Genomic DNA, 18736 nt, shown 5'->3' on the forward strand with positions numbered 1-18736 from the left:
TGTACAATCTTTCACTTGCATAGGGTATGAACTACTTGCATTTATTTCAGCTTAATTTAAATAAGTAACCAAGGCACGGGGACCACGTGGTCACGTGCTTATGATTACAAGACTGTCATTAGATTGAAAGAACAGTTGAATATGTGAGACAAATTAAAATTCTTCAGTGCACTATTTAGACATATCCAGATTAAAATTTTTGCAACCAACCTATATACATAAAATAGGATGTTGGTATGTATGTATGTCATTTATAAACTCCGACATCGTTTGACTGATCACCATAAAAGAAAGCACATGAAAGTGTTTTTTTTTTTTTTTTTTTTTTTTTTTTTTTAATGGAGAAGGTTTTTACGCTCTCCATTCTTTTGTAACTCGCTGCTAGATGGCACTGCAGCGCATAAACTTTTAAACCGTTCAACCGATCTCCATGAAAATTGGTAAACATAGATATTTGAACACGGAGAATATTTCCAAGACATATATTTTGCTTTAACTCGCCACTAGAATGCGCTACAGCGCATCAACTTCTAAACCGTTCAACCGATCGCCATGGGTAAACAGAAAATAATAGGTCATAGACATACAAACAGAAATTGCGTGTCATTTCTCAATGTCTACCACACTGTCATAATAACGCTATCCAATTTTTTTTAACACCCTGTGTTCAGTCCGGGCAACGCCGGATACTGCAGCTAGTAAAAAATAAATATCTTTGAGGCCTATTGACTCGAGGTTTGTTTAGGCTTGAATACTGTGTTACCGAATCATGCAGTAATAAATAATAAAATAAATTATGTTTTCATTATTTTATTTCTACAGTAAGTTTATTTTCATCTTGTGATTACGGGTTAGAAGGGCCCAGATATTTTATTCTAATTCCTTACTTGACCTAATATTTCTCACCCGAATGGTGTGTAGCCCGCGATTGTCTTGGGAAGCTTATACTCTGAAGCCTCGTCTTATAACTGTTGGACGTAAAAATGTAAAAAAATTTTCCTTCGATGTTATATGCATGCCTCCCAATTTCCACAGTCATTCCGCAGGAATCTTGTCATTCGACTGCTGTTAACGTAGAGACTGATGTCTATTAAAATAATTTCATGTAAACAAGTTAGTATTTATAAATAATTTTGGTATGGAACAAAATAATCCCTGAAAGAACCTCCTGTATTTTGTACAAGGTGTTTGTTACCTCGAGACCTTGAGAGAGAGACCTTCTGGGCAATTACGGATGCCAGTCATTTAAAACAGCAACATTATCCCTCGCACTGAAACACATCATAGAGGTATTATTTTGTTGCAATAATAGTTTTATATAAACTTAACCGCACACTGTTATGATTTATGTTCATTAAGTAATGTTCTTTTCTTTATTAAGAAAATTGCTTTTATCTACCAAAAGAAAGTGACTAAGATATATACAAATAATCAATGCTATAAAAAAAATATTTATAGTGATTTTGTCATATTCGGTATAGCTCATCAACCTGTATTTTATTCCCCGGGTGAAAATGTTGAGTTACAATTCAGACAGTAATAAAATATTTCTTAAAAAACGCGATATTGGTTTGTGATTATTTGAACTCTGAAATTTGAATTGTGTAGTCTTTGTATAAAATATTATCTATTAAATTTTTTAGTGTAGTCCTTAGCATTGTTCTAAGTTCAAAATCAACTTTACAGACACACAAAAGTTCGTCAGTGTTGTAATGTCACACAATTTTAAGAAAGTAAATAAACCAAATTACTGCGATAAAAGTTTTAAGTGTTAAAGAATCATAGGCATTTGAATGATTATAAAACCTACAGTTAATTAAAGAATTTGATATATTAATTTATAGTCTCAATTTACAAGAAATACAGTTAGAGCGGCTTTAAAATAAAATTGTTGTAGTAATACGATGTGTCTAAAAAATTGTTATCTAAAAATTGTAAGAGGTCCTGAATAGGCCTGCGCTTTATAGTAAACAGAAAGCTGCTACCTGTGTCGCTGTGGTTACATCCGGAGGCTGGAAGTGGGTGTCTGAATAAGAAACACTAAGAAATATCAGAATTTCGTCAACACATGAACAGGGCTCCAAATAGGACCCTGGCTGTGATAACATAATCCAACAACATAATTCGTCCTTCAATTACTCTCTAGTTTTGGGTTGCTTTCTAAATCGGACAATATGGTCGCAACCTAATAAAGAAATTTTATCAGCACTATTTCTGTGAAGCAACGTAGTAAATTCTCAATATTTATGTTTAAATTGAATAACTCACAAAAAGCTGACAGTATTATCTATATATATAAAAATGAAACCCGTTTTCCTTGGTCACGGCATCACGCGTGAACGGCTGGACCGATTTCACTAATTTTTTTTTTGTTGTGTTTGCTATGGTCAGGAGAAGGTTCTTATGAAAGAAAAAATTAAGAAAATTGTGCGGAAAATTAGAAAATTTAAGAATAATGAATTCCTATTTCCCTTGGTCACGCCATCACGCGTAAATGACTGAACCGATTTCACTAATTCTTTTTTTGTTGTGTTTGTTATTGTCACGAGAAGGTTCTTATGAAAGAAAAAATTTAACGGAAAATTAGAAAATTTAAGAATACTGAACCACCATATATAAAATTATTTCCAAACTAACCCAACACTTTGTACAATATGAATATTTTTAAAGTAACCTTATGACATTCAGCTTTAAGCGTTTACAGTTTCCAGTGCGGCTTGCATTTGCAATGTCAATAAATAAATCGCAAGGGCAGTCGCTAAGTGTATGTGGCATCAACCTAGAAAATCCATGTTTTTCACATGGCCAATTATATGTCGCCTGTTCCCGTGTCGGAAAACCATCAACATTATTTATTTACGCGCCAGAACATAAAACTAAAAATATAGTTTATCAAAAAGCATTAGAGTAGAGAGAAGCAGTGAGGGGTACAGAGACTATTAGTTGATTTATAGAGCGCGCGTGGTATTGAGCTCATTGTTTACTTAAAAATGCCAAGTTGTTCAATAGCAATTTGTAAAAACATTAGTGGAATTATTGAATCCTATGGAATAAACACTATTTTGACAATATATATTTTGTTTTTTATTTAATTAAATTAGTAAGGTCCTTTTCAGTTATAGTGATTCAAATTGAATAGGTATTCATACCTAAGATAGGTCAGCTATACAAAATAAAGTAGTGCATCATTGCTACGCTAAGGCGGTACGAAGTTCGCCGGGTCAGCTAGTTAGTTTTAAAATAGGAAAAAAAATATTATTAAAATTAATGTGTGATTAATTAATATATTAAAATTTAAATGATTATTCAACCACAATACACTTACAACTTTATAGGACACTCAATATTAATTTCCCTATCAGTTGATGACTAATAATAATTATTTTAATTTTAATTATTATTACGTTAATCACGTATACAAATTTAAACAATTACTATTACTTCGATAAGGAAGTTTTACGTGATAATTACGCTACCTAATGTAAGAGACATCTTAGGGTAATCAAACTTCCAAATCTCAAGAAGTCTGGTTGTCGTTAGGCCTAAAAAAATACATGTATTTTACGTTTACATTGCAAGCAAAAATATCTCTGGAAAATAATGAAGCTAATATTATGAGAAAATGTTTCAGAACGATTTATGTATGGTTCAAACACGTTAGCTCTCAAAGTAAATGATTGGCCAAAACTTTAATTATACAAACAACATAAGACTATCGTTAATTTTAACTTTCCTTGAATCTGGAGAACACGAAGAGTTCCTCTATTCATGGGGCCTCGAATACAGTTCGGTGAAAAACTTCACGGCACACTGACATCATGGATAGTAGTTTGCTGTATCGGTGGGATCCAATCTGTAGGAAACGATGGCACTTCTTAACTAACTGGAAAATATCGTCGCAGTTCGTGTTGGCGAACATTTATCGTAGTAGTGTCTTTTCATTTACGTCAGTGTTTAATAATGACCATGGAGAAACTTCGTTGCATATAAGCAAGTTCTTCATAAAATAATGTAATTATCACTTGAGACAAGAATGTTTCATTCTTAGAGTATCAAAATTAAATTTAAAATTCCGCAACGTAATGATGGGGAAGATCTAAACCACTGCGTTAAAATATTCCACAGCATGTTTCCTTTAAAAAACTTATTGATATTTACATCTAAATTGCCTTAGTTAAATATTCCTGGTTATAATTATTTCATCGATTAACAATAGCAGGACGGATAGTGGTACCAGAATAACGCAATGGCAATCTGTTCTCACGTGGATCGTAACATTACTCCTTTCCTGCCGCAGTTGTACCAACACTATGCCGGACGACGTCAAGAACTTACAAATCGCAGTCAAAGTAGTCAGTTTTAACGAACGTTTATCTGCTTCTTTAAAAGAAAAGTAGATTTTTATTGGCATTACTTATTATTTTTTTTAGTTTATAAATAATTATAATTTACTGTTCCAGATAAGCAAATAGTTTCATTAAATAGCTTTAGAAAAAGTATTTTTTTAAACTTTTTTCCAACACTTAACACGGTCTAACATGTATTGCATTTTTGTTTTGTGTACGCCTGCTTTAATTTCTCTGTACTGTACTTAGTAAATTAATTATTTGCGTTGATTTTGAGACAAATTACAGTAACCTGTAGAAAAAAAAATTTAATTACTTTGAGGTTTCAAATGATCAGACATATTACAAAATTTTCATAAACGAATACTATCAGTAAAATAATACACTTATGTATGTCTTTTTCTTAATTATGGTGAACAGCGTGCGCTGCGAACGTAATAAACAAAATTTATTAACTTAATTAATAGTCTGAAATTAAAAATGGAAATATTCAGTACATTCTTAAATAAGTTGTTCAATTTGTCTCGTTTTGCATGTCGTTTGGATGTATGGGATTTATAATATAAAGTCATAAATAAAGAGGTTAAAAATAGCCGTTACTCATTACTGTCCAAGCCAAATGTCATGGCACCTCGCCCATATAGTTTCTCACTCATTAAGTCATCAGAAAAGCACTGATCATAGTATCTGAAATTGGTAACAGCTCGGCTGTAAGCAGACCGTTACCAAAATAGCGACTGGACGTTGAGTTAAGTTCTCTGATGTGGCAATGCCCCACCTTGCGAATTGTCACTCAAGAAGTTTGACGTAAACTGTACCGTGGATTCTGAATAACTTTTGTAGTGACTAAGTGACCAGATCAGAAATGTAGTCGTAGGTGAGTCTCTAGCAACTATTTTATAAACAAAAAAAAATCTTAGACTACATAACTCAAATCGTAACGTTTAGTCTATGTTCCAGCCTCATGAGCCATCTAAATGGCGTGAACTTATTTGCCAATCACTGGCTACGCACTAACTTGCACGACGCTAGTTGAACTGATAAATAAATGAAATTATAACGTATTTTTTTACCTAGACATTATGTCTACTATATCAAAGTAATTTTTAAGGGATTGTCAAATTACCTCGGTTTCGTAAATTTAATTTGCATAGTGAACAGGAAACAATATCTATTGTGGTTAGAGATAAATATAAAAATTTTATAAAAAGAGCGGCATAATAACATTCCGGGTATTATACTTGCAGTGATTGGCATGTCAATAACATTGCATTCTCTTGTAAATATACATTTTTAACGTTAGTTACTATGAATAAATATTCTATCAAGTAGTCTAAATTTTAAAACAGCCCATGCATGTCATCTTCTTGAGTTACTGCGCTTACTTTGTTTCAAAATTTTTGATATATATATATATATTAGGTTATTAACATTGTCACCTTGTGCCGGCGGGCTTATTGGAGTACAGCACATAAACATATCCTAGAAACACCAATGCATAAAGTTTGACTCATACCATTAGGTCCAGAGTTCGTCTATAGGTTTTTGACAATTGAAATAGTTTCATCGCATTATTACTTTAAGCATTAATAAGCTTAGCCGTTTTGTTATGAAATTTTTTTTCTTTTCAACGCGCTTTACGCTTACAAGTCCAGGATGTGCGACCTACGAAACTATAAAAAACATTATAAAAAAGGCGCCCACATTCAAGGATACACCAAATTCTGTCCCGAGTCCGTCCAAAGGCACTTGGTGACTTAAGCTACGGTCACCTGAAACAGCTCTGGGAAATATCGCACATGAGTGGTCAATTCATGTTGTACATTTGGATTCCATTTTCTGCAATCTTTCAAAAAGGCTTTCTGTATTTATAGGCAGGCAAAATAATTAATCTCTAAAATATGGACGTCATTTTTTGTTAGACTTACATATACCGCACACTATCTATAGGGCTAATAAAAATATTTTATGATCGAAGTATAAATTAATTTCTTACCATAAATATTTAGCCATAAGCCGGTTATTAACTATAGAATTTAACTGTACTGACCTTTTTACATATGAAAGCATACCATTGCTGTAAAACCCATAAAAAAAACACATTGTAGTCGCCATGCGCGTTCGAAGTGAGGTGTAAATATATGTAAGTGATAGAGGAATGAGAATGACTAAGAATCTGTGCAAGTATGCATGTGAGCAAGTATACAAGTGAGCAAGTGAGCAAATGTGCAAGTAAACAAGTGCGGAGGTATACAAGTGCGCAGGTAATCAAGTACGCAAGTATTCAAGTAAGCGATTGTGCTATAATGCAAACATGTCATCGAGCACCCCACTCCTCAGCGCCATTCCTAATCCACCTTCGAGTGCTACATAAATATATTTAGGCACTATATTTAAAAGCTTTTTTGTTCAATTAATTATTAGAGAGTCGTTAATAAATTTACAGGTGTGTAGGCACCAGTTTGGTGGCTAAGCAACAGACTATAGTATAGATAGCGCCCCAAGGATGCATGAAAGGACGTCCACACGATCCAGTTGAAACTGCTCGGAAAGTTACACCTCCTCAAAGGAGGTACTCGGAAACAGAAGTGGTGACACCCGGTGCTCCGTGGCCGCAGGTGGAGCTCGACCGACAGGACCCGCCCGACGCCTTCGTGGTGATGTACTCGGTGATCGACAAGGCCAGCTTCCAGAGGGCGGAGGACGAGCTGGCCCGGCTGCAGGACTGGGGGCTGCTGAGGACGCGACCCGCCATCTTGGTGGGCAACAAGGTGGACCTGGCGCGCAGCCGGGCCATCTCCACACAGGGTGCGTACATTCACCTCTCACTCCGGTTCCGCGTCTCTCAGTTTGTTTTATTTAAGGGGCCCCGCCTACATCCGCATACATGCACTGCACAGGGCTTCAGAAGAAACAGTAGCTCCCGCTACCAGAGAGGGGTCTGTTTACGAAAAGCATATAAGAATACCCTGAGGGCGGATGAGTAGTTTTGTTTCCGTAATTGTTTTTTAACAAGGGCGAAACTACAGTCAAATGATGAAATTCTTCAAGTTCTTTTGTTTTAAATTAAATTCATAAACCCATTTCTTTTTACTTTCACACACTGTGAGAGCCAGCAGAATATTATCATCGTCGGAATCATCACTCGAATCCCACGGCATGCGTCTCTCCGGCATCGCGAACTAGACTATCCTGTCTTGTCATCTGGCGCAGCAAACATAGCGTAACTTTCTGTGTGGCCTCGGCTTTTTGCTTAGAGATGGGCCCTCCTAGTTAACTGCGTATCTGTGTTAGTGAGGTGGGATGACAAAGTGCAACTATCGCTGTTGCTTCTAGCGCGGTATCGCCTTAAAGCGCAAGACCCTTGGATGCTTTCCAGAAGCTTTACCGGGCGTTTCATGTTTAAAAATCTCTGACCACGAGTTTTAGCCCTTTTTACTCTCCTAAAAATACTGTTTAAAAAATATATATAAATAGACCTACATATTTGTCCTCAGCGTGTTATTTAATACTTTTTGTAAACAACATCACTCTGATATTAAGAGTGATTTTAAAATCGCATGGATTCTTCTGAAGCTCTCCACAAGGTATGTGTGTCCAGGTAGGCGGACGCCTTACGATACTATTGGAGCATCGATAGAATGAATGAGTGGCAGTACCCCAAGAAGACCCATCTGCCATAGTGTCTCCAACTGTGAAAAATACAGGTTCAGACCCACTAGAAACATAACCCGGATCATCTGGGACCTGGGACGCACTCAAGCACGGCGTGGCACCCCTACAATATATATATATATATATATATATATATATATATATATATATATATATATATATATATATATATATATATATAAATCGAAATCGGGATGACTGGACCGAGATTAAAACCCACGCCCATTAGAACTAGAGTCCAGTGTCATAGCACTGCACCTCCTCACTCCCAAGGCCTCGACGTCATTATACACACGCAACCACCACACACATCAGTACAGTGGCATATCCAGAAGCCTCGTGAAACAAAAAACATGTTTGTTACTTGAGCCGCTTAGGCCATCCTCACCCTCTTCATTGGATTACGTGCATGGTGTCATGGATGGGCATATTTAGCTCATAATGGAAAAGGAGGAGGTAATTCTTCGGAAGTCAACCTTTATTCCTAAGGGAGAAAGGTCTCGTTGTGACATAATACAGCAACAAAAGTACTTTTTTAAATTTTTATTTAACAATAAATAGTTTGTGAGGATTAGTTACAAATTCTAACTTCAGCTCATTGCTCTTCTTTTTTTCTTTCACACTTCGGAAATGGGGCGTGGGGCTACACAAACACTGGATTCTTCATTGGTTCGTATAATGTGGTTTCAGTCTGAATGCCATGGTCCCAGTTATAGTGATGACCATCGCTCCGGACTCATGCGGTACTTTTTGCCCTGCAGACGGCAAGTGCCTGGCTTGCACCTACCGGGCCAAGTTCATCGAGATCTCGGTCGGAATAAACCACAACATCGACGAGCTGCTGGTCGGGATCCTGAACCAGATCCGCCTGAAGCTGGCCAACGCCGAGCACGACAGCTCGGTCCACTGGTACAAGAGCCGCGGAGTGGTGCGCGCCAGCATGAAGGCACGCCAGATGTTCACCTGGGTGTTCGGCAAGGAGGACTCCAAGTTTAAGAACTGCGAGAACCTGCACGTCTTGTAGCGGACTGACCGGAGACGGCGCTAACTTTTATTTACAGTTTATATCCTGCCACTTACCATCCACCCAGTGTAAGGTATTTCTAATGCAGTCTTTCAAGTCATTTTCAAAAATCTCAATCTCTATTTTAACATTTCTAAAAAAGACTTCTATAGCAAAAATTATTTTTGTCGCAGCTTAACTAAGAAGTACAGCTGTAAGACAATATTGAGGTTCAACCTGTTATTTCATCTTCATTTTGTGTTTAGTTAGTTTTAACAGTAAGGTAAAATACGATGTAAGTTCTTGCTTGTCTTAACTGTCTTCCTAGACAGAAGTATAGATCTATTTTTTTCATGTTTGATTGAACAGTTGGTTTTAATTGCAAGTGTTCCCCCAGAGATAAATGTTATGTACATCTCAAGTCTCCATTATAAAAAAAAAACTAAGAAAATTAGGTATGCAATTTTTAACCATACTCATGTTAATTCTGCAGCAGGAACAGCACCAAGAATATACAAATAAAATTTTAATTAGGTACTTTTATGTCAAGCTTACATGTTTAATTGATTTATAACACATTAATAAAATTAATTTTCTTCCACTAAAGTTTGAGCAAAAAAGAAGAAATAAAATGAATCATTATATTTTAATTTGATAACTCTAAGCAATATGGAGTTCTTAAGTCTCACCTATAATTTGATGGGTGCTATAAGGAACAAGTGTTTTTACCTACTTCCATTATAAACCTCCCCATCAAAAAATTTTACAGCTCCATATTCTCAGTATATCACACAGATTAAAAAAAAAAAAAAATGAAATGCCATAACAAAATTGTGTTTATAATGTAAACATGTCATGAAAATATTTTATTTGTGTAATTATTCTATGTATACTTAAATATTGAGGTTATGAAAGAAGTCCTGTTTATGTCATTGTTCTTTTTTAAAGTTCAGGAAGCATTTTAATAAACCTACATTAGCATCACTAATATGTGTTAATTTGAATATATTTTTCTACTGCCTAACATGAGTAAAAAATAATATTAGTAATTCAACAGAGACCCTAGTAGAATATCTTGTTCAGTGTTGTTTTATTTTGTAAAGTGGATTTTTAAAATGTAATTTGTGTTGTTCTGTCAAACATTACTTTCGTGAATTCATGTTTGGTAATTGAAACTGTCTATTTAAATTCATATACCAGTAATACATTATCATTACCATCAATATTTAAAAGTAGCTGCATAAAAATTTAAGTAAACTCAATAAACAGTATACCAAAATAATATTGTGTGGAAAGCAGATATTTTACAGTATGAACTGTATACAATGATGAAGTATTTCATATTGATGTTTAAAATTGTACATAAAAAATTACTATCATCTATAATAAAATATCTTTCAATGGTAGCAGCAAACTGGCTTACGCATTATTGTGATGTGCTTAAAACAAAACTTTAATCTTACATGAAAACTTGCCTTATTTGGAAACACATTTTCTTATCTTATAAATAGTAAACTCTATGGTTTAAGGAGACTACTAAATAACTTGCCAGACTAAGATTATTTACCACTAAAGACCAAACCAGCAATTACAAACACATTTAAACTTGGTAAACATAACATTTTTGTGAATTAATAATTTGAAATTTTTGTGAACAACCATTTTAATGGTACAAACAAACTCATAAACATATCTTCCTGGAATAGTACCTGTACCCTGTATTATTGTTGACTAAATTAATGTAATCGGGGAAAATAACTGTAAATATTCATGAAATGAAAGATTTCTTAAGACTATTGACTTCATGTTCCCATCAAACTGAGGTGCTGCCAACCAATATCTGAGCAGGTATTGAAGAGATTTTTGCCTCAAATATTACATGCATAGTAATGGTTTCATATTTCACTATTCATTTTCTCTAACAATTATACCAAAAAAACTAATTAAGTCTAACTAGGATTAAAAATTACAATTTGAATATTATTTATCAGAGATAAGGTATTGATTTTAAGTAATATCTGTTTAAAATATGTAGTTTTCATATAATTTAAATCATCAACTGTGATCAAAATTAAAGTAGGTTTGTTTTACTCACCGTCTCTTTTGCTAACTAGGAGTTGTAAGCATTAGAAGCAATGAATCTAGGTCAAAAAAAGTTGGTAATTCTCAAATAGTTAAAAAGAATGACTTGGGGTTCTTTTTTTTAAAACTTTTTTCTCACATGGCACATAAACAGATGTCTTGAAATATACAATTACGAAGTAAGATTCGTCTGAAGGTGAAACTGATAAGGCAATACCTAATATTGTGCTACAAATGAGAGCTTAATCAAATTATGTTTGTGTTTCCACGTAATATTGTCAATACGAATATACTCCATATAAACCTGTAGTAATGAAATAAATACATGTTAACAAAAATAAGTTAGTTCATTTTCCTAAAAATCACAATACAATGAACATTACGTACATCACAGAAGTAGGTGATCGCGCCGAAACAACCAGCAGACTACTTGCCCTCGCAACTCTTCCTCAAGGGGAGAAGCATCGAGGGCGTGATCTGAGCGACCTGACAGCATCTTGCTGCATTGAGAAAAACGAGTATCCACCATACTGTTTCTGGCAAGTAAAACTCACAAGGGTGTCCGAGGGTTAAAAGGTCAAAAAGAGACTTGGAGTAAAACAAACCTAGTGATTCTTATAACCCAAAATGGCCAGTTACAATTCCCACCAGTCTAACAACCTTTCATCCCCCCCCCCCCCCCCCCCCCACCCACAATTATATTTTCCGGACGTCCGTTCGCCCAGTCCAAGCACAAGAACAAAGGAATGAAAGCCCCATGTGGGAGGAATAGAGGAATAGGTTTTTATTTCCTAATGCAATATCTAGCAGATCCTTCGTGGATTTTCACAAGTGGGTCATGTGGTAGGTGTTCACCAGGTATCTCTAATCTCCTAAACAGGATCTACTTGCCGCTTCATACACATTTAAACTCATGACACGTCTGTACTCCAAAAGTGGCCAGATACAATTCATGCAAGCCCTAGCTTAACTTTCAACAGTTGTACATTTTGAGGAAAAGAACTTTCGATGAAGTACCATATTTCTTAGTAGTATAACCATCTCTTAGCATAGAACAATATTGTTTCTTCATTATACACTGCATAGTCCCAAAAATTGAAAAAGGTAAAGGGATGGTGCATTCCCAATCTCTCAGTGATCCACCCATTCACAAATAATAAAAAATAAATTTTACATTTTAAATACCTATCTGCTTAAAAAATTACTGTGCACATAATTACAATAGACTCAAGAGGGCTTTATATGTAGTGTTTTGTAGGTAATAACTATGTCTCTCATTAATCCATTTATTCCCTACACAAAATATGGGTACCGGTACTCACCAAAGTCTTCATATGTACTTAAGCATAACTACAATGAAGCATCAATTAACTAAAAGTATGTACAGAATCAGTTTACTACAAAGGCTCAACTTAAAGGTTTGATTTATCCTCATTAAAACTTTTTGTTTTACAGTAATTGGAACAAATTTAATAATTTCACCATGCTAATAAATTTATACATTTTAATTTGTGTAGTTCATATTGAAATAAAACTTATATCACAACCAGCTTGATGAACCAGTGAGTCTATTTTGTTAAACAATGTAAATACTGCTTCAAACCTCAAGTACAAATGTAAGAAACCACACAAAGTATTCCTACTGTTGAGTGTAATTGTAAACTAGTACTGCTCATGTAAAAAAAAATCCAATTATTGTACATAATCATTTGCTGGGTTGATAAAGAATACCTATCATCACCACTAAACTAGATGTACTGTTTGACTGTTTATGTGTAATCAGACTTACCTGTAGTATAGTTATTTTTAAATGTTGTAGGTTGCTTGAGATTTGTTGTTCAAGTACATTATTAACAAGACAATATCTGACAGTAAAACAGCTCCAATATCAAATGTTATATAAAGAAACCTGTTGCAAAATATCAATTTATTGTCTGAAATAAAAAACAAGCATGTCAAAAGTAATTAACATTTAGAGCTTTGATATTTACATGAAAATATAGAACTTTCATAATTTGATAAAAAATATTAGTTACAGTAGTACTTGAGTTGACAGTAATTTGTTGTGCAGTTATTGTTCCGAGAGTGAGCATCAATTGAGCAAGTTTGCATTTTTTTTGTCTTTAAAATAAAATTTGCTTAATTTTAGAAACTTAAGCCAAAGACAAATTTTTCCCTCAGCAACAACAGACGATGTCTATATATTCAAAAATGTTAAATTCACAAAAAATCCTTAATTTTTTTCACTGTTTTCTTTTGTTTTTACACAGGTATGACCCAAAACATGTTACTAAGCAATTCTTTTGTGGAATTAATTTCTCCCAGCATGCAATCATAATTAAAGTATAATTTTGGCAAAAATTAAAACCAAACACGATACATTGTTTTTATTATGACATAATAAAAGTACATAAAACTATAGCTAATACGATATTTTTATTTTTGGTGCTCACTGGATGACTCACTTTTGTTTGGTGGAGCCAATGATTCCTCAGGCTTTGCATCACTTTTAGTAAATTGATAATTACTTGACCCATTATTTAAACTCGAGAGTAGTTAAAATCCAACATTAAAAAGCTTTGTCAAAATACTGCTCATCTAACATATTTGAAAAAATGCTCACCTGCATAGCTTTTTTCCATGTGAAAAATCTGAATTTTCTGAGTAGCTGATCTGCTAAATAATTTATAAGATGTATGAGACATCACTCGTGTAACTACAGCTAAAGAATTACGGGTCTGTTTACGAAGCACTGCATGTTACAATTGGTTGTTACCTTCGTTAGGAATATCCAGAACACTCCTCAGCTGTGTCAAACTTGCCCACTTCATCACCATTTGCAGTGATGCAATACGCACTAGCTGACTCACATCCCTCAGTCTGTCTATGCGATATTCCTTTTCCAATATCATTAAAACACATAAGAAACCATAGCAACATCAGTGCACAATAATGCTCTTTAAAAATATTGAAAATTGATTGCGACATACTGCTAATACTCACAATGCTAACTAGACATCTGCGAATTGTGATTTTTCAGTTCGAATCGAATTTGAATCGAATTTCAAAAAAATTCACGAGTTTCGAATTTTTTTCGAATCGAATTTGGGAATATTTATTAAAATAACATAGATCATAAAAAATTTCTAACATACCTCCTTTGAAAAACTTGTCACATAAGTCACAGTTTAAATCAAGTAACTAAAATTAAAGTGAGACTATTTTGAAGAAGCACAACCAGATTCTCAAAAATTAAAAAAAAAAAAAAAAAATTAAAATTATATGTCTATAAATCACTTCGCAAATCATTTCAAATCGTCATGTAGAAAGGTGAGTTCATCGACATGGTGCGGCAACAACAATTATCTGCAGCTGGTATAACTATGTTGCCTACTGTAGAGAAAACTCTCTTCACTTGCCACATTATTTAGCCTGTTTGACTTTCAAGGATAAAAATATTAATAAAAATATCACAGCATAAGGAAGTGGTACAAAAGAAAAAAAAATTGGTTGTCTGTAAAGTCGGTTTACGGACGATAGTTTAACGTGACGTCATAACAAAACATTGATGAAATGATTGCATACTTTTATGAATAAAATTTAATAATTTTTATTGAATTATCACTACTTTGTATGGATACAAAGAAGAAATGAAATTAAATCTACAATTTAATTGATGAATTTACTTTTATTTGCAATCATTAATTTAAATATGTTTATTACTTTAACGAAGAGATTATTTTAACTAAAACTTTTATACATGTTTGCTATTTAACTTCTTCCAATCTGTGTTATTCTGTTAAGGATAGGACGATGATAGGAAAAGTAGGAAACGAATGGGAGTGTTTCAAGTTTAATGTGCCTCGAAAAAGTCAAATCGATGGTTGTTCTAATCGAGTGGAAGAGAGATAGATGCGGCGCAATCGTACAATGAGCGTAACGGGACACATGATAACCGGACAATGTGCGTAACGGGACACTTTTTCGTGCGTGCAGCCGGCGTTCATCGATTTATTAGACGTTATCACGTCAGTACAGGTGGTGCTAATAAAATAACGGCAAAGCACTTTGTTCAGCGTAGGTGGTTCATTTGCGAAGAAAAAACTATGCACTTTACGCCTAAAAGCCGTCTTCACAAAATCATCACAAGTTTTGATAACAGGATACTCAAGTTTCCTTTTCTTCCCGGGAGTTGTTAATGTCCCAGAGTCCTGTAATTCTTTCCTTGCAAGAAGCACACTGCTCTTCGAAACACTCGTAAATTCCGCAGTTAAACTCGCGATATCGTTCACACGACGATCCGAATATTTGTCTGAAAATGTTTTAAAAACATTCAACACAATAGTTTTCTGTGCACTTTTCAAAGGCTTTCCAGTTCTGTGCTTTACAAAACCTTGTCCGGCGTCAGCCATAACAAACCGTGCGCGCACGAATCCGAAATACAACTGTTGCGCCGGGTATCAACTGTAGACTGTACACACAGCGTCTGCTAACATAATTGTAAGTAAATACTTGCTGACACATTAAACTGTATTTTATATTAATGGTGAAACGCTATAATGCTATATAACAATTGTTATAAAAAAGGTAGTGTAAAAATACTTACAAATGGTACGTAACCAAGGGACTATTTCTTGGGCACGAATAATGTGCGCGGCGGACGGCAGCCAATGCAAATGTTTGTTTACAAGAGGCTTTGTTTATTCCAAAACTCAGGTAAGAGTGAACGGAAAATACTATTATGCAAAAAAAAAAAGTAAAGTAATCCATAAAAACAAGACCTTTTCATGGAAAGTACGTTTATTTAAAAAGTAGACTTTGCGAAAGCAAGCTAAATAATTTAAATTAATGAGTGATGCAATAAAACCATTTTATTCAACGTAAAAAAAAAAGAAAAGAAACCCGTAACAAGAACGTGATTTGTAACTATACGCATAACGATCGTGAGGGTTAACTTGGTTATTGACAGAGCGCGCGCGCATGCAGGCTGCGAGCTATCGACATCAATTTTCGACTACGTGCGCGCGCTCTATACAGAAATGCAGGAATCAACACAACCAAATTGGTGCTGTTTACGTTTTTATAAGCGGTATAAAGCGACTCCCGAGACGTTTAAGATGAAGTTTTTAACTTTTAAAAAAGTCTTTAAAACACGATTTACATATCAGATTACTTTGTAATAGGATTAATTAAGTTAGTAAGCAATTTTATCAGAACTAACGGCGTAAACTGCGTAAAGCAATAGGCGCGTTGTAAACGGGAATTCATTGCTTTACATCCAATGAGGTTAAAACGAGACAGAAATAAAATGGTTCAAATAACGTGAAAACGTAAATAACGGTAACGTAAATAAGGGGTTTCGATGTATAATTTTTTGTAAGTGGAAGATGTAATCGTCCATTTACATTTCTTTTAAAATTAGGGGAGGGGAATGTCAAGTCGAATTATTGTAAAATGAATTCGATTCGAATTTACGAATCGAATATCAAAAAATTCGAACTCGAATTCGGTAATTCTGAATATTCGCAGAACCCTAATGCTAACACAGGTATTGTACATACGTGTATCGTAAATACAGTAGAACCCGTTTATAGTGAACCCGCCTATAATGAATTCCCGTTTATTGTGAATTTCCGTCTCAGTCCCGGCAAAATGATGTGAGGTTATGTATTAATTTATTGGATATAGCGTACAACTTTTGTCAATGTTGATACGTTTTCCCGCGTACCACGAACAAATTTTGCCGACATAATGCACATTTATCTCTATATTTTCATATAATTACAAGTTTTTTTCTCAAAACGTCTATTTAGGATCACATTGAAGATTTTCTCCGCAATAAGCTACTCGATTGTCCACCGTTTATATTATAAACAAGTCGTATTCGAGTGGCCTCGGTATGGTACGTGTAGCCAGAAATGGTGATCAGTCTGGTGAAAATAAAAATAGTTTTCCCTGCATTGTTAAAGAATGGGCGAACGCGTGTACATTTAATATGTTATCAAAATTAAAAATAAATTACCGCCACACAAATACGTATGTACATTATAGCAGCAAATTCAATATTTTTACGTCTCATTTTTATCGTTTACGTTTCGGACATTTTGATCGAGTAAGGTTCGTAAGACTACCACTAGATAGACCTCTGTGGACTAAATTTTTCCATAGAAAGTGAGAAAATTTCGTTCCAACTATAGCAACTGCGATACTAAATGATACGTAGTGATCTTTGATGCGCCAGACTCGTTATTTTTCGTTTATTTACTTTTGACGGTAAAAAGAATTTTGTTTTAATAAGCTGCAAATGTGCTTCAATAAGAAATACGTACATAAAAAAGGGTGAAAAACGCGTTAAAAAACGTAAGGCATTATCTGTGCGACATAAACTGGACATTATTGAAAAGGTAGACTTTAACCTCACTGTCCCGCACGTGTTAATAGCAAAGGAACTGGGAATTACAACATCCACATTAAGTACAATATTAAACAAGCTGAACAATCTTCTTTCTCAAGCTGCGAATACGTCACAGAGTACCTATTAAACGCCTGAAAAAAGGAAAATATGCATATGTTGAAAAACCATTAATAGAAAGTTTGTACATGTATAGTGTATTAAAAATAATATCTGCATTTGCTCATAAAACTGTTGCTTTGAGTATTTTCATTCTTTATTTTCTTGTCTTAGGCCTATGTGTAGTTAAGATTTTGCTTTTGAGTATGTATTGCCAATATAAAAGTTTTCCCAGATATAAAGTTTCCCCTCTATAGTGAACATATAACCTACTCCCTTCAGATTCATTATAACAGGGTTCTACTGTATTGACATAGCAAACTACAATCAGAAATCACAAAAAGAAAACATCTTAATTATTCAATATTCATATAGCAAATATGGCAACATGTGATATAATGCAAATATTGCAATATACCTCACTATCAATTTTTCTTATCTTTATCACCTTTCAGATTTTTGATAAACATTTTATCGTGAACAATATATCTACAAGTTGCAAGACCCTACCTGTTAGTGCTTCAGTACCACTCTGCATTTATATTATCAGTGCAACGTAATTCAAACAATTATTAATCTGTTCATTGTCACACACGATCAGCAATGCTATGAGAACACATCCACACTGGGCAAGTACAAATTTACCTATGGTAATGAAGAAAACAAGTTATTATAGTCCATTATAATCAAAAATAACCTTTCAGGAAGTCATAGTTTCACCAAACAAAAACTATTATGAGCGATCGTTTGTCATGTAGAAATATCAGAGGAAAAAAAACTGCAAAACATTTTGAAACTACAGTGCCTTTTTAGTACTTTTTATATTTTGTACATGGCATTCATTAATTTAATTTTAGGAAAATCATAGTTCTTTTTATGATGTCTTTATATATACAAACTGTGTATAGTAATGAATGTGTAATTGAAAATAAAAATGAAGAAAGCAATGTGTGCATAAAAAGTTATTACATAATTTTGTTATTTAAAACCACCCAATTCCATGTTATAAACTCTGTCACTCCTCCAAAACAAAAACATGGTTTCTGAGAGATTCTTGGTGAACAAATCAAGAACTTTTCTGGTGGAAAAAAACTCACTTTTCATGACAATTGACACTGT

The 18736-nt window shown here is 34.2% G+C and overlaps 1 protein-coding gene across 1 annotated transcript in view; it reads left to right on the forward strand.

Moving 5' to 3' along the window:
• The window catches only part of LOC134537394 (GTP-binding protein RAD), a 422548-nt gene extending 403968 nt beyond the window's left edge, over nucleotides 1-18580 (forward strand). Inside the window, exons 4-5 of the mRNA XM_063377809.1 lie at nucleotides 6965-7154; nucleotides 8783-18580. Coding sequence (XP_063233879.1) covers nucleotides 6965-7154; nucleotides 8783-9045 — 453 coding nt within the window. The 3' untranslated portion in view covers nucleotides 9046-18580. The remainder of the gene's footprint in view (nucleotides 1-6964; nucleotides 7155-8782) is intronic.
• The last annotated feature ends 156 nt before the right edge of the window (nucleotides 18581-18736 follow it).

The sequence above is a fragment of the Bacillus rossius genome, chromosome 1, assembly GCF_032445375.1.
Source record: "Bacillus rossius redtenbacheri isolate Brsri chromosome 1, Brsri_v3, whole genome shotgun sequence".
In the NCBI taxonomy this organism is placed as follows: domain Eukaryota; kingdom Metazoa; phylum Arthropoda; class Insecta; order Phasmatodea; family Bacillidae; genus Bacillus; species Bacillus rossius.